This window comes from Orycteropus afer, unplaced genomic scaffold (assembly GCF_000298275.1).
Source record: "Orycteropus afer afer isolate SDZICR_OR568_19922 unplaced genomic scaffold, OryAfe1.0 scaffold00098, whole genome shotgun sequence".
Classification (NCBI taxonomy): Eukaryota; Metazoa; Chordata; class Mammalia; order Tubulidentata; family Orycteropodidae; genus Orycteropus; species Orycteropus afer.
In genome coordinates this window covers 6,511,581-6,538,270 of record NW_006921685.1, presented here as the reverse complement: position 1 = coordinate 6,538,270, position 26,690 = coordinate 6,511,581, and the positions used below count along the sequence as shown (strand labels likewise).

General features: G+C 38.6%; 1 protein-coding gene across 1 annotated transcript in view; it reads right to left on the bottom strand.

The window, feature by feature from the left end:
* Window positions 1-3,292: 3,292 nt before the first annotated feature.
* Window positions 3,293-26,690, bottom strand: part of DCK (deoxycytidine kinase) — an 81,780-nt gene continuing 58,382 nt past the window's right edge. The window contains exons 3-7 of the mRNA XM_007942788.2: window positions 19,437-19,630; window positions 17,932-18,079; window positions 9,583-9,698; window positions 8,770-8,860; window positions 3,293-3,319 (exon numbers count right to left, since the gene is read on the bottom strand). Coding sequence (XP_007940979.1) covers window positions 3,293-3,319; window positions 8,770-8,860; window positions 9,583-9,698; window positions 17,932-18,079; window positions 19,437-19,630 — 576 coding nt within the window. The remainder of the gene's footprint in view (window positions 3,320-8,769; window positions 8,861-9,582; window positions 9,699-17,931; window positions 18,080-19,436; window positions 19,631-26,690) is intronic.

Below are 26,690 nucleotides of genomic sequence, written 5' to 3'. Positions count from 1 at the left end.
AGACGAACTTTTCAGCTTGAACTTGTCGGCTTCTACACGCTTGTGAGCCATTTACCTAAGATAAATCTCTCTCTCTCTCTCTCTTTCTCTCTCTATAAATATATATATACACTTTGCTGGTTTTTGTGTTTCTCTAGAGAACCCAATCCAACACAGTCAGTAAACATTAATTATAATTCTCCACTTAAATAGAATCAATGTAATTTATATTGACCACCTGTTACTGTTTCGTTAATATTTTTTCTTCAAAGTAGCATAAATTTTAAGTCTTAAAATATATAATTATTTCAATCAATGTACTTTCATTATACTTTGAGACTTATTCATTAAGCACTTATTTAGCTAAATAAACAAATTCATTTGGCCAAAGAAAAACAAATGAAAAATCCATACAAGATAATAAGTTTAAATATTTATGGTATTTAAAAGTTTGAAACTGAGTCCTCTTTTCAAAATCAGTGCATATGGACTGGTTAATCCACTAAATTACCTTCTCTGAATAAGAGACCAAAGTACAAAAGATGACATTTTTAAAAAGAAAAATAATAGTTCCAATGTAAACGTGATGGTTACCCTCATATCATAAAACAAAGACTTACTCTAAAATGTCATTTAGAAAAGTAAAATACATAGGGGGGGGGGGGAAAAACACTGCACACCTCAGCTAAACAAACTATTGGGGGGGGGGACCTTTTCTTTATACACAGACCTAAGATGAAGCCACGCAAGTTTTAAAATGACTATTCACACAAAAAATTCAAAGATAAGTAATTAAGTGTGCCTTATTATTTATTGATGGAAAGGTTCTGCCCTGTCTTCTTTGTTTATATATATATATATATATATATATATATATTATATTTCCTAAATAAACAAAAAATGATAATACTTTCAGTATATGTAACATATAAAGTAAAGTAATTTTTATCAGTAATTTCTCTTAAATTGGTGGAAATACTTAAGGCAAAACCCCAAAAAGAAGCAAAGCAAACTATGAAGTAAAGAGTGATCACAGTGACCTGAAAGTAGAATGTGTGACTTTAATTTTTAAAATAGCAGGCTGCCTAAGTAAACAGACAGTAGGAAAAGCAGAATGAAATAGGAAATAAGAATTGGGACTAAATAGACCAAAGTACTAAAATAATCTACTTTGGTTTCAGAGTTTCTCTTTTAACTCCTCATCAAGTATAAGGTAAAGAAAGACTACTCATTCCCAGGGCAAGAAAAATTGAGAATAAAATGGAAAAACTAATCCTTCACTATGTTCCATTAACATTTCCTATAAAAATGGAAATATAGAAAACCTTTTCAATTCAAATGACTTAAAAACAATCATAGTTTAAACAAATTTTTTAACTATAATAATCATTTCCACCCTAAAAGAATAATCTGAGAAGGGAGAAAGCGGGTGCTATTTTAAGCTCCATGCAAATGGAATCTTTGTACTCAAGTGTCTTAATTATCTATTGCTGCTGTAATAGAAATATCACAAGTGGATGCTATAAGAAACAAATTTAGTTTCTTACAGTATAGGATGCTAGAAGTCTGAATGCAAGGTGCCACTATAGGGGAAAGCTTTCTCTCTCCACTGGCTCACAGTTTAGGAGGAAAGTTCTTGTCTCCTTTCAGCATCTACATTTCTTAGAGATGTCCATGTGCCTTGGCATCAGTCTTCCCTGGGTCTAGAAGGTTCTCAGCACAGGGACCTCAGGTCCAAAGGATGCACTCTGCTTCCAGCTCTTTTTCTTGGTAGTGGTGAGATCCCTCTTTACTACTGGAGGCAGAATCATCAGCACCTTTAAGACTAGCCAGACTTGAAAACCAATTTAGAAAACTCATCCTTATAATTTTGTTTCTCCAGAACCACTCTTGGTACCAAATGTCTTAAGGCTGGGTTCTGCAGAGAAGCAAGATCAGTGAAGCATTTATATGTATGTATGTATGTATATATGTATATATGTATGTATGTATGCATGCATGCATGCATGCACGTGTGTGTATTTAAAAGAAGAAAAAGATATTTATCTCAAGCAAATGGCTCATGTATGTGTGTGTATGTGTGTACTTAAAAGAAGAAAGAGATATTTATCTCAAGCAAATGGCTCATGCAGTTGTAGAGGCTGACAAATTCCAAATTCATGGTCCAGACATCAGGCTTCTCCAGACTCATGGAGTTGCAGGAGATGACAAACACACAACTGGCAGGTCAGACGACAGGCTGTTGGCTCCTGGGGCTGTGGAAGCTGATGAATCCCAAATCACAGGGCTGTAAATCCCAGAATCAGTAGGTCAGATGAAAGGGTGCTAGTTCAAGTCCTAAGAAGTTGGATGATGATGTGCCAGATGCAGAATCCAGAGCAAGGCAGAGTCTGGCCAGTGCATCCATATATATACATACACACACACACACACACACACACATTGGTCATACGCCAAAGAAATTCTCCTTGTATCTGAGTAAGGGTATGACTTGAATCAGGGCATAACTTGAGTGAAGCTGTGACTCAAGGTTCACCCCACACTAACCCTGCCTTATTAATATATAGAAGTCAGGATTTATAACATATAAAATGGAGGATAATTATATAATATCAGAAAATGGAGGAGAAGTATTCTATCACAAAATGGAGGAAAACCACACAATACTGGGAGTTATGGTCTGGTCAAGTTGACACATAACATTAACCATCACATTAAGTAAGAACTTTCAGTTATCTTTTAAGTACAGAATCATTTTCCTTTAATCCCCAAAATCCCATGCAAAAAGATAAAAGAAGTCTCATCCATACAGCAGAAGAAGAAGCAGACAAAAGATTAAATGACTTATAAGATAGGTTATAGCTCTACCAAACTGAGAACAAAGCCTAACCCACTACTCTATAAATGTACGAAAGACACATCAATAAATATCGATGAATTGTTTAAGTATTAAACCTACCATAGTCTTATTCTCAAGATATGCTAGATTGAAAGGAAGGCACTTGATCAAAAACATTTGAAATTTCAGAATCCTTAATCTAGGAAGCGCTTAAATTTCACTTTTCAACTTTTAATAGTGTACCAATTTTACACAGGACACACTATCTTTTGCTATCTAATATTAAAGTTTCCAGTAAAGTAACTAGCCATAAACTTTTGCATAGGATTTATTAAAAAAAAAGAAAAAGTTTTCCTTGCAGTAAAATTGGTTAAAAACTTGAGTTTTCTATAGACAGATGTATGAATACGTAACTACAAAGATATACAAATAGCATATCTGGAAACATTTGGTTGCCTGTAGTCTTCAGCAAGATCACAAAGTGCTCAAAAATTCTTTGACCTGAGGAGAGGAAAAAAAAATATTAATAAAATCACTTCATTCAAGATATCTACTATCAACTTCCTTCAAAAGTATGTAAATATTACTGTATAGGTAACTCCATCACAATGCCATAGCATTTACTTTCAGAAGAAATACTGGTAAAAACTTCAGTACTAAAAAGTAAATGACCTAAACCACACAATACTGGGAGTTATGGTTTGGCCAAGTTGACACATAACATTAACCATCACATTAAGTAAAACTTTCACTTATCTTTTAAGTACAGAACCATTTTCCTTTTAATGTTGTTGTTGTTGTTATTTTGCCGTTGTCGGCCCCGACTCATAGTGACCCCTCCTTGGGTTTCCGAGGCAGTATCACTACGGAAGTAGGATTGCCCAACCTTCCTTCCAAGGAGGGGCTGGTGGGTTTGAACCGCCAGCCTTCTGGTTAGCAGTCAAGTGCCTTAGCCACTATGCTACCAGAGCTCCCATTCCTTTTAATAGGAGCTATTAAATTTATACCTCAGATTCAAACAGTTAAATCTTATAACTGAATGCTAATTTTATAATCTCTTTCTTTAAATATCATAGACAAAACTGACTTTGGAACTTTAGCACTAAAAATATTGATAACTGGTAATGGTTTAACCAACTCTGAAGATCCAGACATGTAACAGATTTGTAACTTTTCTGAACCATAAATTTGAATCACGTACCCTACAAGTCTGTGGTTGTTGTTGTTATGTGCTGTTGAGTCTGTACAACAAAATGAAACATTGCCCAGTCCCGTGCCAGCTTCAGAATCCTGGCTGTACCTGAGCCCATCGTTGCAGCCACTGTGTCAATCCATCTGGTTAAGGACCTCCCCCTATTTTGTTGACCCTCCACTTTACCAAGCATGATATCCTTCTCCACGGAATGGTTCCTTCTAACAACATGACCAAAGTAGGTGAGATGAAATCTGGCCATTCTCACTTCCAAAGAGCATTCTGGCTGCACTTCTTCCAGGACAGATTTGTTAGTTCTTTTAGCAGTCCATGGTACTTCAGAATTCTTCATCAACACCACAACTCAAAAGCATCAACTATTCTTTAGTCTTCCTTTTCACTATCCAGCTCTCACATGCATAAGAGGTGATTGAAAATACCATGGCTTGAGGTAGGTGCACTTAGTCTTCAAAGAGACATCTTTGCTCTTCAGCACTTAAAAAAAGTCTCTTGCAGCAGATTTTCCCAATGCAATATATCATCTGATGTCCTGACTGCTGCTTCCATTGGTGTTGACTGTGGAACCAAGTAATATGAAATCTTTGACAACTTTAATCTTTTCTCCATTTTTTGTGATGCTGCTTATTGGTCCACTTCTGAGGATTTTCGTTTTATGTTGAAATGTAATCCTGCAAAAAGGGCTCTGATCCCACAAGAGGAAAACAGGATTACCAGCAGTAACCCAAGGCCTATTACTGCAAGGCCAGACATGCTGCCTCACTCCAGTTCTTTCTCCAACCGTTCCTCCCAAAGCACCCACCACCTCTCGCCTGGGTTCGATAATTCGCTGCAGTGGCCACACAGAGCTCACAGATTATGGGGTTTATTGGGGAAGCACCACAGGCTACAATTCAAGTTCAGGAAAAATGCTCAGCCTCTCTCCCAGCCCGCCGTCCCTCAGCCAAGAGTCTCTCACAGTCTCTTTCCCAGCAGTGCTGGTCCCTTGGTGTCTCACTCAGCAATGTATGTCTCTTGCGTCTCTTTCCCAGCAGCACATGTCTCTTTCAGGGGTGCATGTCTCTTTTGGCAGTACTTCTTCCTCAACCAGCAGCCAGAGAGAGTTCCGCCTCTAGGAGGCCTCCTTTTGAGCCCAGCAGGTGGTCAAACTAGCCAATCATAGCATCAGAACTCTAAGCACCTGAGAGAGAGTGGGCACCTCCCAGAACATTGTTTTGTGCCACTCCCAACAGAAATACTCCAGGTGGACAATTTCAGCAATCAGGAGCTCCTCAGTTGCTCATAGAAAAATCCTACCTTGGAGTTTACAAAGACTTATGGGTAGAAAAGCCACACTAAGTAATTTACTACACCGCAAATTCATACTGCAGACTACAGTCTTTAATCATCATCACTATGTGCTTCAAATAATCCTCACTTTCTGCAAGCAAGCAATGTTGTGTTGTCTGCATATCACGGGTTGTTACTGAATCTTCCTCCAATCCTGGTGCCACATTCTTTTTCACTTAGTCCATTTCATATAGTCCAGTTTCTCAGATTATTTACTCAGCATACAGGTTGAGTAAGTATGGTAAAAAGATAGAACCCTGATGCACTCCCTTCCTGATTTTAAACCAGGCAGTATCCCCTTGTTCTATTCAAATCATAGCCTACTGGTCTATGTACAGGTTCCTCATGAACACAATTAAATGTTCTGGAATTCCCATTCTTCTCGATGCTATCCATAATTTGTTATGATCCAAACAAATGCTTTTGCACAGTCAATAAAACGGAAGTAAACACCTTTCTGGTAATCTTTGTTTTCAGCCAAGATCCCTCTGACATCAGCAATGACATCCCTTGTTCCATGTCCTCTTCTGAATCCAGCTTGCATTTCTGGAAGTTTTCTGTCAATACATCACAACAACTGTTTTTGAATTATCATCAGTAAGATTTTACTTGTGTGTGATATTAATGATATTATTCAATAATTTCCACATTCTGTGGCATCACCTTTCTTTGGAATGGGTACAAATATGGATCTCTTCTAGTCAGTTGGCCAGGTGGCTGTCTTCAAATCTCTAGGTATAGCTGAGCGAGTGCCTCCAGAGTGGCATCTCTTTGCTGAAACATCTCAATGGGTATTTCATCAATTCCTGGAGCCTTGCCTTTTGACAGTCCCTTCAGTGCAGCTTCAACTTCTTCCTTCAATACCACTGGTTCTTGATCATATGCCACCTCTTGAAATGGATGAACATCAAACAGTTCTTTATGGTACAGTGACTCTGTGTATTCCTTCCATCTTCTTTTGATGCTTCCTACATCATTCAATATTTTGCCCATAGAACCTTTCAATATTGCAACTCAAGGCTTAAATTTTTTCTTCAGTTCTTTCAGCTTGAGAAGTGCTAAGTGTGCTCTTCCCTTTTGGTTTTCTAACTCCAGGTCTTTTGCACATTTGCACAAGTTGTAACAATAAACTTTGTCTTCTCAAGCTGCTCTCCGAAATCTTCTGTTCAGCTCCTTTATCTTGTCATTTCTTCCATTTGCTTTAGCTACTCTCCATTCAAGGACAAGTTTCAGAGTCTCTTCTGACACCCATTTTGGTCTTTACTTCCTTTCCTGTCTTTTTAATGACCTTTTGTTTCCTTCATGGATGACGTTCTTGATGTCATCCCACAATTCCTCTGGTTTTCAGTCACTGGTGTTCAGTGCATCAAATCTATTCTTTAGATGGTCTCTAAATTCAGGAGGGATATAATCAAGGTCATATTTTGGCTCTTGCGGACTTTTTTTGTCATCAGCTTCAACGTGAACTTTCACATGAGCAGTTGATGGTCTGTTCCAGTCAGCCCCTGGCCTTGTTTTGGCTGAAGATGTTGCGCTTCTTCATTGCCTCTTGCCACAGATGTAATCGATCTGATCCCTGTGTACTCCATCTGGTGAAGTCCACACGTATAACCACTGTTTATGTTGTTGAAAAAAGGTATTTGCAATAAATAAGTCATTGGTCTTACAAAATTCTATCATGCAATCTCCAGTGTCCTTTCTATCACCAAGGCCAAATTTTTTAACTACTGGTGATTCTTCTTTGTTTCCAACTTTTGCCTTCCAGTCACCAGTCATGATCAATACAATCTGATTGCATGGTTGGTCAATTTCAGACTGCAGAAGTCATTAAAACTTCAATTTTCTCATCTTTGGCTTTGGTTGGTGTGTAAATTTGAATAATAGCAGTATTAACTAGTCTTCCTTGTAGGCATATGGATATTTTCCTATCACTGACAGCACTGTACTTCAGGATAGATTCTTTGTGCTGACAAATGCCATGCTATTCCTCTTTGTCATTCCCAGAACAGTAGATCATATGATTGTCTGATTCAGAATGGCCAAAACCAGTCCATTTCAGTTCACTAATGCCTAGCATATCGATCTTTATGTGTTCCACTTCATTTTTCAAAACTTTCAATTATCCTAGATTCCTACTTTGTACATTCCATGTTCTGATTATTAATGGATATTTGCAGCTGTTTCTTCTCATTTTGAGTCATGCCACATCAACAAATGGAGGTCACAAAAGCTTTACTCCATGCACATCATTAAGGTCAGCTGTACTCTGAGTCAGCTCTTCCCCAGTCGTATCTTAAGTGACTTCTGACCTGAGGAGCTCATCTTCTGGCACTTTATTGGACAATGTTTCCCAGCTATTCATAAAGTTTTCCAGTAAGTATCAGACAGTTTTTCACTGGCCAATTCTTGAGAAGTGGATGAGCCCTTCTTTCTTCCTAGTCTGTCTTAGTCTGGAAGCTCCCCTGAAACCTGTTCATTTTCAGCATCACAGCAACATGCAAGCCACCCCTAATAGATGAGTGTGGCTGTGCTGGAGGTGTACTGGCTGGAAATCCAACCCAGGTCTCCCACTTGAAAAGCAAGAATTCTACCACTGTCCTGCATATACTATAGCAGTTAACTATAGATGTTGATACTTTCAAAATTCTTGAGATATATCCCTTATGAATGTTAAGTATCTATTTTAATAAACAGAAGACATTTTGTGACAGGAGAAATGAAATATCATAACTGAAAAAAAAAGAATTAGAGCTGCTTCCTGCAACCTGAGATTGCTAGGTAAATTAGCAGAGATGGGGATATTTGTTATACAATCCTCATTACTAATTCCACTCAAGTGTTAATCAACAGATTCTCTCCCAGTCAATACAGGTCCCACTTACTTAATAGAATCTGGTCAATTCCCAATTATCTAGGGGGAAAGATTAATGCTGATTAAAACAATGGCAAAGGCCCCATCTAAATGTCAGAGTCCCTTAATCTCAAGACTAAGGTAAAAATGGATGAGGTCCACATCCTACAACTTTGGCATTCTCCATATTTAATTTAATTGAAAAAGATAAATTTAATTGTACATGTAGTTTATCATTAAGCATCTAGAAACAGGTGGTATGAGGGAAAAAGAAAGAAAAAGGGATGAAACAGAGGAGAAGGTGTGAAAAACAACATTTGTTACCATAATTATTCCTATTTTACAGATAGAAGAATTAAAGGACAGAGACGTTTCTTAATTTAGCTAAGGCCACAATACTAGTGCTAGAATTTGAAGACAAGACTAGACTCTAAACAGTAAAAACCCTCTAAAGCTCTCTGTCATTTTCTATAACCTCTTCTGTTAGAAAATTGTTCTCTCACAAATTAGCACACTTTTTTAGACAAAACAAACACAAGTTGATAGTCTAACTAAATCTACCTTTTCAACCAGACTTTCATGTTTGTCTTTAAAGTCTTCATTAACATCCAGTGTTAAGGTAGGTACCTCTTGTAAATAATCAAAGTTGGTTCTGTTTAAAAGAGAGAGATACGAAGATAATAATCAGAAAAGCAATAAATGAGAGAAACACTAAAAATTCATTCTTATATCATCATTGGAAATCAAAATGTTGCCCATCGATTTACACTAGTTATCCTACAAGAATTTCACCCAGCAGCCTCTTCTTTCTCACCTAGATTTACTACATGTAGCTAAAAAACATCTCAGGGTAAAAAGATATAAAGCTAGGAATTGTGGTATGTGATTCTCCTCAAAACCATACCATAAAGTGGGAATATTTTGCATCTTGAAAGATGAGAAAACTCAGGCTCAGAGCAGTACTCTGAGGCTCTGAGGTTGTCCAAACTCACATACTAAGTGAGCCTGGAGTTGAACCAAGACCTGATTAAAGACAAAGTACACGCTATTAACAACTATGCTATACTTACCTACCAAGTCAAATAGTAAGAAACAAATCTAAAATATGTTCTCTTATAATACAATTGAAAGTACCTAAATAATGTGCACAGATATATATTCTACTCTGTGCTGACAATACTACAGAGTGATACTAGTTATAAAAACTAAGGAAACAGAATCTCATCAAAAGAATCACCTAATTCTGGGAGATATTACAGTCACATAAAATGGCTGAAAATGAAAAATGTTTCTATTTATATCTTCCAAATTTTAGATTAATATTCAACAAAGAAATAAAAAATGAATAGTAAGTAGAAATAACTTCAGTCTTACTTCAGTGTTCTACTCAGTAACCAGCTTTCGTGCTTATAGTGAAGCTTCTCTAAATATTCCAGAGGAATGCCTTGTTCTTCATTTCTTCCCCGTAAATATATTCTCTTCAGGCATGTCTAAAAGCAAGCAATAAGGCCATAAGGGGGAAAAAAATGCAGGGAAGAATTAATTATTCTTGTCTGCTGCTATTAAAATAAAAAATTTCTTCTCTACTGTTTCGTTAGAGTCCACAGGTGGTACTAAAAAGTTGGAGGCTCAAATTTACCCACAGGGGTCTCCAAATAAAGTCTTCACAATCTACTTCTGAAAAATCAGCCACTGAAATCTCTAAGGAATACAGTTCTCTTCTGACTCACACGGGGTTGCCATGAGTTGGAATGGATTCAAAAGCAACTTTTTTTTTTTTTAATTTTGGTGTCTCTTTAGTTATGCTAAAGTTATTGACTATGAAGTTTAGTTAGCTAGTTATGCTAGTATTTTTGTGTGTCAGGGGGTTAGTTATGCTAGCCAAAATTTCTATTTAATTCTTTTACAAAGTAAAAGTAGTTCATTTTTTTTTCCTTTCTTGTACTATTCATAGTCATTTGATACCTATAGACTAAGCAGTACTTTCAAAAATAGGTCAAAAACAAAGTCTACAAACCTTGGCATCTACCAATGAAATAAGACTTCATAATATAAGTTTAGAAAAAACTAAAGACAGGCATATAAGCTGAACATTTACATTAGGTAGATACATTCCTTGGAAAAATCAATCATGGGAGAATAGAAGGGCTGTGTATGCACAGGGAGACAGCTGAAGGGGGGGCAGGAATACATGGGAGGGAAGGACACAGGGTAAAGGTAACTACGGGGAGGAAGTGGGAGGGGACCTGTTGCACTGTGGGAAGAGTACAGTCTACGTCTTGAGACAAAGTATATGTGAACTGCTGTATGGAAGATGAATTTGCTCTGTAAACTTTCACCTAAATCACAATAAAATTAAATATCTTCTATCTATCTATCTATCTATATAGGTTTGGTAAAAAGGAAAAAATAATCATTAAACATTTATTTTAAACATTTTGACAGGGCACCTAAAAGGTTATGCCCAACTCTCAAAGTAATCCTACTTTGTGGTTAAACTTGATTACAAAATATCTGTGTTTACATAAGGAGCTCTAGTGGCATGGTGGTAAAAAACATTTAGCTACTAAACAAAAGGTCAGCAGTTCGAACCCACCAACTGCTTCACAGGCAATAACCTGCTTCAGTAAAAATTTATGGCCTTGAAAACTTTATGAGGCAGCTCTACTCTGCCCTATAGGATCACTATGAGTCAGAATTGATTGGATGGCAATAGGTATGTTTACATAATATAAAACCATTAAAAAAAAAAGAAGACCAAAGAAGAATGGATGCATTTGAATTATAATCCTGGGGAAGAATAAGGAATAAACCATGGACTGACAAGACAATGAACAAATGGGTCTTGGAAGAAATAAAGCCACAATATTCCTTGGAAGTGAGGATAGCGAGACGTTGTCTCTTGTACTTTGGACATGTTACCAGGAAAGACCAGTCTCTAGAGAAGGACATCATGCTTGGAAAAACAGGGGCTCAGCAAAAAAGAAAAAGATCTTCAACAAGACGTACTGCTGCAACAATGGGCTCAAACATAGCAATAACTGTGAAAAGGATGCAGGACCAGGCGGTGTTTCATTCTGTTGTACGTAGGATCACCATGAGTCTGAACCAACTCAGTGGCACCTAACAACAAAACCATTAAAGGCAGTTGTTCTTAATGTGATGTAAGCTCTGGACAAGCATAGACCAATGAGGGAAATACCCTATACCTGCACTATCCAATAAGGTAGTTATTGGCCATCTATGGCTTCTGAGTTCTTGAAATAGTGCTAGTGTGATGACTGAAGAACTGAATTTTAGATTTTAATTAATTTAAATTCAAATAGCCACATTGGACAGTGAAGATCTAGATCTTCCTCTTCTCTGAAAACACATACACACATAATTTTGCATGATTTGTGGAGGTTTAAATATCCTCAGAAACTCATCCATATATCCCAAGAAATAAGAACTCCCAATCTAAATGATGTACATAATGAGACTATGGTAGCCTACAAACTGTTCCAAAGTCAATTTAAAAGTCCTTTATTTTTAATAATTAAAAGGCCTTCTGCGGTGTAGTAAATTACTTAGTGTGGCTTTTCTACCCATAAGTCTTTGTAAACTCCAAGGTGGGATTTTCTATGAGCAACTGAGCAGCTCTTTATTGCTGAAGTTATCCACCTGGGTTATTTCTGTTGGGAGTGGCACAAAACAATGTTCTGGGAGGTTCCCACTCTCTCTCAGGTGCTTAGAGTTCTGATGCTGTGATTGGTTAGTTTGACCACCCTGCCAGGCTCAAAAGGAGGCCTCTGAGAGGCAGAACTCTCTCTGACTGCTGGTGGAGGAAGACGTGCTGCTGAAAGAGACACGTGCTGCTGGGAAAGAGACACGAGAGACACGCATTGCTGAGTGAGACACCGAGGGACCAGCACTGCTGGGAAAGAGACTGTGAGAGACTGTTGGCTGAGGGACGTTGGGCTGGGAGAGAGACTGAGCGTTCTTCCTGAACTTGAGTTGTAGCCTGGTGCTTCCTTAATAAATCCTGTAATCTGTGAGTTCTGTGTGGCCACTGCAGTGAATTATCGAACCCAGGAGAGAGGTGGTGGGTGCTTTGGGAGGAACGGTTGGTGAAAGGGCTGGAGGGAGGCAGCATGTCTGGCCTGGCAGGAATAGGCCTTGGGCTACTGCTGGTAATCCTGTCTTCCTCTTGTGGGATTAGAGGAGGTCAGAACATGTGGCCTCCTTGCCGTTTTAGCACCTTCTAATCAAAAGATATTATAAATACTATTCATGAAATAAAGTTTTGTGTTAAGCTTTAAGATAGTGACTGTAAATGTTTCTGATAGAGTGGGATTTTTTTAATGTTCTTTTTTCTATACCTGTCCTTAATATTTTTGTAATTTAAAAAAATTCTTAAAAAAAAAATTTCAAAATAATAATTATTAGTGATTTTGGCTTAGTTGATATTTGAAAAGGATCAAATCATCCATTGGAATTAGAGAGTTAGTTTCTTTTTAAAATTCACCTTTGACTTCTGGTAAGATGGAGGAACAGGCAGACAAGCTACACAAACCCTCTTCAACAAAGAAAAGAGAAACCAATTGACAGAGATACAGAAGATAATCTTGGAGCCCTCAGCTTTGAAAGGAAGTATACAGAAATGGATTAGGCACCAACTAGTGGAAAAACCTGAACAAAAACAGTGAGTACAGACACAGTCAGAGCAGTAGACTGTCAGCTACTCTGACAGGACCAACAGCCTGAATATTTCCAAGTGGTGTTGGAAACTGAGAATTGACATAAAGATCAGCCCTGGTCACCAAGGGCTGCAGGGACAATTGCACTGGTGGCCTATGACTAGGAAGGCAAACAGGAAGGAGGGAAACAACCTGAGCTGTGAACTTTCAACTATCCGAAGGGCACAACCATTTTGATTGCTAACAAGCAGCAGCCATTTTGGAGATTTAAAGTGACTGAGGGCACAGCCATTTTGAATGTTTACAAGTAGCAGGCATTTTGGATATTTAAAGTGACTGAGAGTGCAGCCATTTTGAATGTTTACAAGGAGCAGCCATTTTCGACATTTAAAGTGACTGAAGGCACAGCCATTTTGAATATTTACAAGTGACGGCTCTTATGGATTTTAAAGTGACAGCATTCTCATTCAGATTCCAGGGACCTAAGAATAGGCTCTTTGCCAATGGCGGCAGGGACATATAGGAGGCTGACAAAGAGAAAGGAGACAGGTGATGAAGGTATAAGTGCCTCCAACTAGCAAATAGAGGAGCACAGCACAGTACCCTGCTTACATAGACAACATACAAACAAAACAAAGAAAATGAGAATCGTGGGCAAGTCACTTGAATATACTCTCACCAATTAAATATAAATACAAAAATGTCACAATGCCTCAGAGAAAGCAGAACATCACAGTTCACACAAAGAAACAAGATAACGCAGGAGAAACAGGGGACCAGGATACAGACCCAGAACACATCCCTATGGAAGATGCAGCATTGGAACTTCCTGATAAGGAATTCAAAAGAATTATATTTAGGTACCTTCAAAGAAGTGAAACACAGATCAAGGAAAACAGTGACAAAGTTGAGGAAAAGACAGAGAAAACCATAGAACAATTTTGAAAATCAATACAAGAACAAAATGACAAAATAAATAAAAAATTAGAAATGATACAAAATCTATAGACAGAAATCTAGAAGATTAATACTAAGTTTTCAGAAACAGATAACACATTGAACAGGCAAAGGAGTAGAACTGAATCAATGGAAGGCAGAATTAATGAGATTGAGGGCAAATACCTCAATACTTCTTTGGAAAAGGATCAATCAGAAAAAAGATCAAAACAAAATGAAGAAAGCCTAAGGTTCATGTGGGATACCATTAAAAGGAATAACCTACGTGTAATTGGAATTCCAGGGAGCTCTGGTAGCGTAGTGCCTGAGGCACTTGACTGCTAACCAGAAGGCTGGCGGTTCAAACGCACCAGCCACTCCTCGGAAGGAAGATGGGGCAATCTACTTCCATAGTGATACTGCCTCGGAAATCCAAGGAGGGGTTGCTATGAGTCGAGTCCGACTCGATGGCACATAGCAACAACAATCGGAATTCCAGAACAAGAAGAGACAAATAAAACCAAAGAAAACATTGTCAAAGATTTGTTGGAAGAGAATTTTCCTGATATGATGAAAGTTGAGAATATAACCATTTAAGAAGTCCAACAAACCCCAAACAGGATAGACCCGAAAAGAAAATCACCAAGACATATCATCATCAAACTCACCAAAACCAAAGACAAAGAAAGAATCCTGAAAGCAGCACAGGAAACACAAAAGGGGTAACCAATAAGACTAAGCTTAGATTTCTCGGCAGAAACCATGCAGGCAAGAAGACAATGGGATAGTATATATAAAACCCGAAAGACAAAACTTTCTAAGAATTATATACCCAGCAAAACTGTCCCTCAAATATGATGGTGAAATTAGGACACTTCCAGATAAGCAGAAATTAAGGGAATTTGTTAAAACCAGACCAGCCTTACAAGAGATGCTAAAGAGAGCCCTTTGGAGAGAAACAACAACAGCCAACAACAACTGACCATTAACACACAAATGACATAACCCAGAAACCAACCCAGTTATAGAAGTATCCAAAATAAATAAGCCTACAAGATTGTAAACAGGGAACCAGAGAAATTGATTGACAAATGAGGAAAACTATAAACCAAAAAGAGGGAAAAAATTGTGTGTAGTTACAGAACTTCTAAATGCAGAGAAGTCAAGATAACTGCAAGACAGAATGAACTATTCTAAACTTGGGAAGAAAACTATAAATCACAGGGCAACCTCAAAGAAAAATAATAAATCATCACATCAAAATAAAAAAGAGGACCAGTACAAATATTTAGCAAATACTAAAACAATAGCAACCAAGGAACTGATAACACGATTCATAAACAACACAACCTCAGCACAGAAAATCACACAGAACAAAGAAATCAACACCACAAAAAAGCACATAACAAAATGACAGCAACAAATTCATACCTGTTGATATTTACATATCTGGCAAGGGACTGCTCTCTAAGATTTACAGAAAACTCCAATGCCTCAATAGCAAAGGGATTAACAATCCAATTGAAAAATGGGCAAAAGACATGAATAGACATTTCACCAAGGAGGATATTCAGGTAGCCAGCAAATACATGAAGAGATGCTCACAATCACTGGCCATCAGAAAGATGCCTATCAAAACAACAATGAGATACCTACTCACCCCAGCACTGACAGCAAGGTTCAGCAAGACAGAAAATAACAAATACTGGCAAGGATGTGGGAAGATTGGGACTCTCGTACATTGCTAGTGAAACTGTGAAGTGATACAACCACTGTGGAAAGCAGTATGACGATTCCTTAGAAAGGTGGAATTGGAGACACCATTTGACCCAGCAATCCCATTACTAGGTATATATCCTAGAGAGGTGAGAGCCAGGACAGGAACAGATATACACACACCCATGTTCATCACTGCACTGTTTACACCGCCAAGAGGATGGAGGCAATCACTTGCCCCTCAACAGAGGAATGGATGACCAAGCTGTGCATACACACAATGGAGTGCGCAGCACTGAGGATTGATGTGGAATCTGCAAAGCGCCACATGGTGTGGATGGACTTGGAGGACACTGTGCTGAGTAAAATAAGTCAGTCACAGAAGAATAAATATAGTATTAGTTCATTGTTGTAGAGGGTCAATGAAAGATTTATATATGGAGGGAAACTTTCTTTGTTGGTTGCCAGAGATGGGCGGGGAGGGGAAGGAATACTGGGGGAAAAAAATGCATTGACCTATGTCACTTTAGTTTTGTGTATTTCACTGTACATAAATTATATTTCAATAAAATGCATTTAAATAAATAAATAAATAAATGAGCTGACCAGAGGGCGATAGATGTAAAAAAAAAAAATTCAGCTTCTACAGCTACACAATACTGTAACTATTTTCCAGGCTAGAAGTCATGATATTTACGTTCATCAGTCTTCTTTGTGACTTAGGGAAGAAATAGGAATAAAAACCAGAAAAACAATGGGAATTGTTGTTGTTGTTGTTATGTGCTGTCGAGTCGGCCCCGACTCATAGCGACCCCTCCTTGGGTTTCCGAGGCAGTATCACTACGGAAGTAGGATTGCCCAACCTTCCTTCCGAGGAGTGGCTGGTGGGTTTGAACCGCCAGCCGTCTGGTTAGCAGGCAAGTGTCTTAGCCACTATGCTACCAGAGCTCCCAACAATGGGAATATAGACACTAAAACTGGATATTTTCTCATTAAAAATAAGTTCTTATTATTTAGGCATTCACCTGATCTTCCTGGATGCATTACATAATTTCATATATAAACAAGAATAGCTATGTTACAACCTATCATGAAAGGCACTTTTTTAAAAAAAAAAATTTTATTGTGATTTGGGTGAAAGTTTACAAATTCACTTTCCATACAGCAGCTCACATACACTTTGTCTCATGACATTGACTGCAATTTCCCACAGTGCAATGGCTCCCCTCCCACTTCCTCCCCATAGCTACATCTTCCCTGTGTCCTTCCCTCCCATGCACTCCCTGCTCCCAGAGCTGTTTCCCTGTGCATACATAGCCCTTTTATTCTCCCATGATTGATCTTTCCAAGAGTATATCTACCTAATGTAAACGTTCAGCTCATATGCCTATCTTTTGTTTGGCTGGGAGCCACAGGAGTGGGTTCAATTCCAGACCTGAAGGGCAGCTAGGGGCCATAGTCTCAGGGGTTCCACCAGGCTCTATCAGACATCAGACCAGCAAACCTGGTCTCCTCTTTTTTTTTTTTAATGATTTTGAGTTTTGTTCCACACTGTTTTCCCACTCTATCTAGGATCTCCTACATAGATTCCCCTCTGAGTGGTTGACAGTGGTAGCCAGGTACCATCTAGTTCTGGTCTCACAGTAGTACAGGCTGAGGATCACATGGTATATCAGTCCCCTGGACTAATTATTTCCATGCATCTTTGGTTTTCTTCATTCTTGTTTGCTCTGGATGAGGAGAGACCCATCATTTCATCTTGATGGCTGCTTGCAAGCTTTTAAGATCCCAGTCGCTACTTGGAAAGGCCATTTTTAAGTGAGCTCTGTTTACTGAAAATGGCTAAGGTCCTCTAACTTTCTTTTTAGCTACAGCTGCCACTACTCACTCATTATAAGCCATGAACAGCCAAAAAAGATTTCTGAAATTGAAGTTGATGGAGATCAACTTTACCATTCATTTAGCAAATATTTACTGAGCTCTTATTATATACCCATGCCCTATTCTAGGAACTAAAAATTCAACAATAACTAAACTCCCCAAAGTCCCATTCATAAAGCCTATTTTCTAGGACTTGCTTGAGCAAGTTCCTTACTTTAGCTGTGACAGTTGAGAGAACCAGCAAAGGTTAGAAAGAAATAATGAAAAAAAGTAAAACAGAACTGAGAAACAGAAGGATCTAAAAGAGTGACATGCCAAATATGGACTTCCAGTTTGCTGAGAAAGCAGAATGCTTCTATCTACATAGTTAGAAGTTTCTAATTTGGATGTGGGAAGTTGGAAGGTAGGGAGTGAAATTAAACTAAATTGCCTTTACAGCATACCACTAAAGAGATTTCTAAAAATTACTTTAAGGTTGTAATGGAACAAACAAATTTTTATTGGGTCGTACCTTTGGAGTGGCTCGGAGATAAATGATTCCATCCAGTTCAAGGCTTTGGCCAAATTGGTTATGCATCCAGTCATGCCAGTCTTGATAAATTGTCCACTCTGTTTCATTCATGCAGTCAGAATCATACAAATTAGATGCAAAAATATACCTGAAACAGAGTATACATCAACACTTAAATTCTATTCATGAAAGCATTAAGAAAGAAGAAATAGAAACTAGATCAAAAGAGAATATGGAATAGAACATTCTCATAAACATGTGGTAGTTAAGTCCCTTGAACAGCAGGAAAAAAAAATAAGTCTCACTAACTACAGGAAATATGTTCTTGGCCATTAGGTTCTCAAAATGTGGTCTCAGGGCACCTGAAAGTCCAAGACCCTTTAGGAGGTAAGGGAAAGCCCATATTTTCTTTATATACTGTACTTCAACCAAATAACATATCACAGCTGACTGAATATAGATGCAGATATGAGAATATGACTTTTGCTATTAAGTCAGATATTAAACAAAAATTAAAAATATAAAACAGTATCACTCCTAATTTTTTTTGTGCTGTTTTAGAAAATACAGTGCTTTTTTATAACAAGTATATTGTTTATGTTAATACATAATGGGTTTATTGTGGCTAATTTTAACTTAAAAGATGTTCTTAAAATTTCTCAATCTTAATTTCTAATAATATAAATGTCAATTATACCCAAAGGTCTTTGGGCTCTTCAATTAAGCGTTTAAACAGGTAGGAGCTCTGGTAGCATAGTGCCTAAGACACTTGACTGCTAACCAGAAGGCTGGTGGTTCAAACCTACCAGCCACTCCACAGAAGGAAGATGGGGCAATCTACTTCTGTAGTGATACTGCCTCGGAAACCCAAGGACGGGTCACTATGAGTCGGGTCTGACTCAAGGGCACATAACAACAAGACTGAAATATTTGAGAACCACTACTTTGAGCTAATTTTGGAGGTCAACAAAATCCTTATATCAGCAGGGCAATTCTAAGGTCCCCAAAGATTTCTGATCTTGTACTAGGTAAGTCTAGAATATAGATGCAGACTCTCCAACTCAAGCACAGATAAGGATTTTAAAATGGATGGAGGGGGCAAAAAACGCTTACTGAAAATTTGAATGAGATAACGTATTTCCTAGTTCCCATGAAACCTAGGTAATTATAAAGGTTAGAACTCCCAGTATTATTATCATTTTCCATCTCAAATTCACTAGTCAAACATTCATATTAATTTGATTCCCAGGAAAGCAGAAAAAAAAGTCCATTTTTTAATGCATAGGGAAGGATACAGGGAAAAGATAACCATAGGGAAGAAATGGAAGAGAGCTGTTACACTATGGGGATTGTAATCAATGTCATGAAACAAATTGTGCATGAATTGCTATATGGAAAATGAGTTTGCTCTGTAAACTTTCAGCCAAATCACAATTAAAAAGAAAAAAAAGTCCAGTTTCAGTCAAAGTGCTCCAGACAGACAAATACAAGCCATTTACAAATACCTGTCACTATACACAGATCGTTCAAAAAATAATACAGGTTTCTCAGCATCTTTGAGCCTGCCATTGAGAGAAGCAAGTTGAGCTCGTATTCGACTGAGGCAGGCATACGACTGGAAGGTAAAAGACCACCGTTCAGGTTTCTCATACATCATCTGAAGAACATTGCCACCACTTTTCTGAGATGTTGTCAGTTCCTATTTTGAATATGGGGGGGTGGGGAGCAGAAAGCAAAATTAATGACCAAAAAAAAAAAAAAAAAAAAAATTAAAAAAAAAAAAAAAAAAAAAAAAAAAAAAGTTCAAAATGAGAAGATGAATAATAAATGCATCATGATCACCAAAGCTAACATGATTAACTCTGCTTCAATGCACTCTTTCCCACTGAATCTTGCAGGTTGCCTATAGTCTGGAAGGTGCTAAAAAGCTGGCACAAACTACCACTTCCTCACATGTTTCTCAGAAGAGGTCACAAACTGATAGCCTATGGAGGAAATAATTTGTTTGGGCCAAATGAGGCTTTTGAAAACTTTGAACTACTTGTCAATATTTAAAAGCTAAATAATTTGGGGAGGAAGTGGGAGGGGAGCTGTTGCATTGTGGTAAACTATGGTTAATGACATGAGACAAAGTATATGTGAACTGCTGTATGGAAGGTGAATTTGCTCTGTAAATCTTCACCCAAATCACAATAAATAAAAATAAAAATAAAAAATAAAAGCTAAATAATTAGACATGAAATACTTGGTTTTAAACTTTCTTTTAAAAATAAGAATACCTGCATTTCCTCTTGGCAAAAATTAAGTGGAGGCAAGTAATGCATACCACAATTAGGTGAGACATATGCTCTCCAGTTTACCAGCCCCCACCATTTCTTGTTGACTCTCATAACAAGCCTGATTCATTCATATGTTAGCTGCCTGGACCTCAAGCCTTTTAATTTGACCTCAATCTCTTAACAAAACAGAATAGATTCCTCAAATTATTTTATAATTCAGTTATAATTTCAGTAATGTATTATTAAAACCTATAGTTTCACTGTTAAAAAAAAGACATAAAACAAAAAAAAAATTAAGTAAAAACTGTAATCTTACATCTGAACTAGAAATGGCATAAAGAACTCATAAATTCTGTTTATTTCTATAAGATAGTTTCCCTAGCCCTGTCCACCAAACTTGTTTAAACAGCAACTCACTAGCACTGAATTTATCTACCACTCAGATTTGGATCTCTAAATACCATTTACCAGTGAATGAAAATACAGTTCCATAGCTGATACTAGTTCTGAGGAAGGAATATAAGGTAACTTGATATTCTTGTTCCAGAAAATAAGGAAGTTTTCAAAGACTACTGGGATTGTGTCAAAGGCAAAGGAGCCAAAATGAAGGGGCTTCCACTAGTCAAAGATGAGACAATTTGAACATCAAAAACAATGACTGTAATGCAAAATCCATGAATTCATAATATTAAAACTTTTTTTAAAAAAATCACTTTAGTCATCTTTGGAGGTTGCTAAGACAGAATTTGTAAATAAAGAGAGAAGAAAAAAAAATCAAGCATTTTGTCCTGGCCCATTCTGTATGAGCATGCTATTCCATGGTAATGAAACAGTTGAGGAAAAGATTCTTTACAGAGAATTCCAGTTAATACATTCAGAAGACTTGAGAATTATTAGTTTTTATAACATCTAATGAAACACAGCATCAACATACAATGTTAAACAGTGTCAGATTACCCAATAAGCAAGGTAAGCATGGGCTCACTTGTGCTTACTTAGTAATGTGTGATGAACAATTTCACAATTTTTCATCACACTAAATCTTCTGCTTGTAAGTATGGTTGGTACTTGTCTCTCTCCCGACCCCAAAGCACCTTCCTACAAATCAAAGCCCCTTTTCAAATTTACAATTCCTAATGGGGACTAAGTACTTAGTAGGCAAGGTAAGCATGGGCTTCCTTGTTTACTAAATGTAGCAAACAGTTTCACATGTTTTTCACCACATCGAAGATATGTAAGCCTATACTTACCTTCCTTAGTGCGTAATTCACCTCCGAGTTAGTAAGTAAAGTTAGTTGCTAAAATCCTTACAAAAAAGTCGATAGGGAATTTTATAATGGATGGATTGGGCTGACAACATCTAAAGTGACTGATTAACTTTAGCATCACTAAAAAGAGGAACTCGGAAGGAAGTTTGGGCAATCTACTTCCGTAGTGATACTGCATCAGAAACCCAAGGAGGGGTTGCTATGAGTCGGGTCCAATTGGATGCATAGTGGGGAGTGGTGGTTCGGTGGTAGCATGGTTGTCTTTTACCCTGGAGTCTGGGATTCGACTCCTGGTCAATGCACCTCATGTACAGGTCAATGCACCTCATGTACAGACAGACACCTTTGTGTGTGGGGTCACCATGAGTACAGTTCTCCTAATGTAATGCAAAAGGAATAAAAGCATCACCTAAGAAATTTTGCCAAAAAAAAAAAATAAAGCTACATCTAATCAAGCCTCAGATTTAACTACAAATGTATAAGAAATATAGAGAATGGAGAAACATGGTAATTAACACTACAGAGATGCACTTGACCAAATCATAAATGAGAGAAATTACTCAGGACAATGACCCATTACTTTAACAAATAAAATTGCCAACAACAACAACAACAAAAAAGAAAAGCATCAATTAAAACTTAAATGATCTATCAGCCAAATGTAATTAGTAGGCCTTGTTTAACTTCTGAGTTCAACAAACTGTTAAAAAAAAAAAAAAAAAAACTACAAGACAAAAAGGGGATATCTGAACACAGACTAGAAGTGCTAAAATAAATTAATGATATTTTAGATGTTATTTTTTGAATGATCCTTATTTTCTAGAGTTATTTTTTCCTTTTTTTTTTTTTTGGAGTCTTTATTTTCTACAAAAGAAGCAGTATTTTCTAGAACAGCTGCTGTCAAAAGTGTGACAAAGGAACCCTTAAGGGGAGACTCAAAATGGAGTCTCATCAGTGATCACCATGCTATTTCCCTCGAGCATCTTAGTGCTTGAAAAACTAGGTACAGCAGTTTGAATTAGGGATTCTGGGGCTCTGAACAGCTCACTGAGTCAGAGTGCACCAAACTCAGGGGAGTAGAATTACAAAGGAGAAAGGAACGGGGGTGGCGGGTGGTGGGGGGATAACAAGATCAGAAGATCTATTCTGCAGAGTACCAACAGGCAACCGAGAAAGGCCATCAGAGATCTCCCTGGGTTAAGGAAGAAGACACACCACACCAGCATACCAGCAACCACACCAGCATACCAGTGATCACCCCAAGGATCTACCTTCAGCACCTGATTTTATCGGTAACTTGGGCTGACTACGCACAAACAGGCACATCCAGCACTGCTGAAACCCAAGGAGAGTGTCCATTGGTGCTGCAAGAGGGTGAGTCTGGGGAGGTGTCCCCACAGCAGGTCACCAATGCAGCTTGGGTCAGCTGAGAGCCTGCGCTTGACTTTATCAGTGATATTGGGGCCACAGATTACTAGCAGGCACTCTGCTGACTCAAGTGCCACTGAAACCAAGCAGATCTTTGGTGCAGCTGGTGGGCGGACCCACAGAGGAGCTCCTGCAGCAGATCACAGTCTGTGCCAGTTGGGCCTGTGCCGCAGGTGGGTGGGCCCAGAGAGTTGTCTTGGGTCAGCTTTTTGGTGCCAAGGCACCTCGAGAGAGGGGTTTTTGCATGTGTCTGAGCCTGGTGGAAGGTGGTGACCCTGACAACTGGACTCTTTTTTGAAATTAAACTGTGGGCCTATGAATGTCATCATTAGCAGCCCACTCAAAGCCCTAGAAACCGCCCCTACCAACAGAGAACTTCCCTTCTTCCACTCTTCCGCTCCCACCTTCTCCGCCAATAACTTCATTCATCCAATAGAAGAAACCACATTCAGTCACCATAATACCTCCCAGTTCGAACCCTAAACCTTCTTTACAACAAACAGAAACCCACATCCACATTCCACACAGTGATTCCACCATCAAAAAGAAAACTGCAGAGCAACCAGCATACCTGAATTAATAACTAAAAAAATAAAATACACCAGCTTGATCTTTTCAAAATATTAAACCGTAAAACCAAGACAAAACAAATCAATACATAACCAACAGTTAAAGACAACCTCAAAATGTCTAGAAAACAACAGACAACCTCAAATCAAACAAAAAAACAAGACAAGGCATTAGAAGCAAAACCACGAAGGTCTCATTAAACATGAAGGAAGAAGAGGCAATAAAATTATCTGAGAAGGAATTTAGAAGATACGTTTATAGAGCTTTACAAGAGCCTAAGGAAACCCCAAACAGAAGCAAGGAGAACAAAGACAGGTCTCTAAAAGAACTAGGAAAATATTTAAGAACAAAATAACAAGATAAATGCATAATCAGAATTCATACAGAAACAGCAATTAGAAATCCAGAAGATGAATACCAAAATTACAGAATTACACAACACAGTAGAAGCACAAAAGAGTAGGTTAGAAGTGGCTGAAGAACACATATCCCAACTAGAAGACAAATCCCTGGACACCAAGTCTGTATGAAGAAAAATCAGAACAAAGATTTAAGAGAAATGAAGAGAACCTAAGAATTATATGGGATGACATGAGAAGAAACCACATAAGATTAATTGGAATTCCAGTACAAGAGGCAGAAAAAAATACCAAGAAAATTGTGGAAGACCTGCTAACAGAAAACATGCCCCATATCACGAAAGAAGAAAAGATATTTTGCCCAAGAAGCTCATAGAACCCCACTACGGTGTAGTAAATTACTTAGTGTGGCTTTTTTTTTTTTTTTTATACAAAGCATGGAACTTTGTAAAAGAAAGAAGGAAGGGGCCTGGGAAGTGAAACTTTGGATTATTAGATGGTTACTTTGGTTGGTGTTACCTAAAAGGAGATAATTGATCCAGGGGCTAGGGCTTTTGGTTACACCCAGCCAAAGGCTCAAGGCAATATACACAGAATGGGAAGGTAATCATGGTGAAAAGATAAACCTGGAATGTCTTTAAAAGGATTATGTGTTTTGGATTATGTGTTTACCTGAATGTACTACGGGTATTGAATGTTCTCTTACCTGCTTGTACATTAGAAATGATTATGGGGTATATGGATAACAGAGAGTGTGTAAGTCCACCTTCAGCTGATACTGATACTTGATACATTAAAAGGGGAAACAGAATTTGCCCAGAAGAAACACAGGCTTCTGTTTCAAACCCTGTGTGTAGAGAATAGGGGGTTTAGGTAGAAAACCTGAGCCCCACCCAGTACTACTGAGGGAACAGAAGATTTGCATTTGAATAAGGAGCTGAAGAGGCAAAAATAAGGACTGTTTGGCTCTTTGAATTTCAAGCAAGCAGACTGGTTTTGGGTGCATCAAGATAGGAAAGTCATGGTCAGTGAGAGAAACCCCTTCCAGGACTGAAAGTTAAAGGAAGCCAGTGAATAGTAAACTTGTATGTTATTCACTTGCGACCACCTGGGTCCACCTGAGTAGAAATGGGGGAAGGGCAGCAAAGAAGAAATGGGCTGAGTTTGGTACTTTTTAACTTAGGCCATCAAGGCTGGGGATGACAGGAAGGGCTAGCTGGTCTGAAATACAATGAGTTGTGAGCCTACAGGCATTGAAATAGTCCCTGAGGACTGAAGATGTGAGAGAAGGTGCTGGCTGGTCTGAAGGGAAGGGAAGAGTGTGACTCGCAAACTTGGCAGCTGGTACCCATGACCTAACTGGGATGGCTAGGGCTGAGCTGACCAGAACCCGACTAAACGAAGAGGCAGATGTCTGACACTGAGCTGGTGTTAAGTTGCTGCAATTTGATGCCTTGCCCTGGGCTGAACTTTGCTTGTTTATGGATCCAGATGCCTGAAGTTTCCAAGCAGAATAGAAGATTCTCCAGAGAGAAAGTGCCATGCTTGTCACCTCAGAGTACTGGTTTGATCGTTGTTGCCATTGTTGTTATGTGCCGTCGAGTCAGACCCAACTCATAGCAACCCCTCCTTGGGTTTCCGAGGCGGTATCACTACAGAAGTAGATTGCCCCATCTTCCTTCCGAGGAGTGGCTGGTGGGTTTGAACCGCCAGCCTTCTGGTTAGCAGGCAAATGCCTTAGCCACTATGCTACCAGAGATAAGGATGGGCAAATTAGATATTGGCTATTTAAAATGGGGGGAGATAAAGGCATGAAGTGGCTGGCTTACATGTTTTCATGGGTGTGGTTATTCTTAAACTGATGGTGAAGGGAATGTGAATTTTTGAAGTATAAAAGGGATAATGGCTAGAAAAGCCAGGGGGTGGCGTGCGGTGTAGTAAATTACTTAGTGTGGCTTTCCTACCCATAAATAAGTCTTCGTAAACTCTGAGGTGGAATTTGCCATGAGCAACTGAGGAGCTCCTGATTGTAAATGTTATCCACCTGGGGTATTTCTGTTGGGAGTGGCACTAAACAATGTTCTGGGAGGTTCCCATACTCTCTCAGGTGGTTAGAATTCTGATGTTATGATTGGTTGGTTTGGCCACTCTGCTGAGTTCAAAAGGAGGTCTCCTAGACGCAGAAGTCTCTCTCTGACTGCTGGTTGAGGAAGATGTGCTGCTGAAAGAGGCAGGCACTCCTGAGAGACACATGCTGCTGGGAAAGAGACATAAGAGACATGCATTGCTGAGTGAGACACCGAGGGACACGTACTACTGGGAGAGAGACTGTGAGAGACTGTTGGCTGAGAGATGGTGGGCTGGGAGAGAGACTGAGCATCTTTCCTGAACTTGAATTATAGCCTGGTGCTTCCCTAATAAATCCCATAATCTGTGAGTTCTGTGTGGCCACTGCAGCTAATTATCGAACCGAGGAGAGAGGTGGTGGGTGCTTTGGGAGGAATGGTTGGTGAAAGGGCTGGAGGGAGGCAGCATATCTGGCCCCACTGGAATGGGTCTTGGACTACTGATGGTGATTCTGCCCTCCTCTTGTGCAGTTAGAGGAGATCTGAAGATGTGACCTCCTTGCTGTTTTACCACCCACACAAGATAGATCCCAAGAGAAAAACTGAGGTATATTATAATCAAACTCTCCAAAACCAAAGACAAAAACTTTTGAGAGCTGCCTGGGGCAAAAGAAATATTACTTATAATAATCAAACAGTTAGTTTGAGCTCCGATTACTCAGCAGAAACCATGCAAACAAGAAGACAATGGGACGGTGCTTGAACAATTTCTCTTAGAAAGATCAGCAC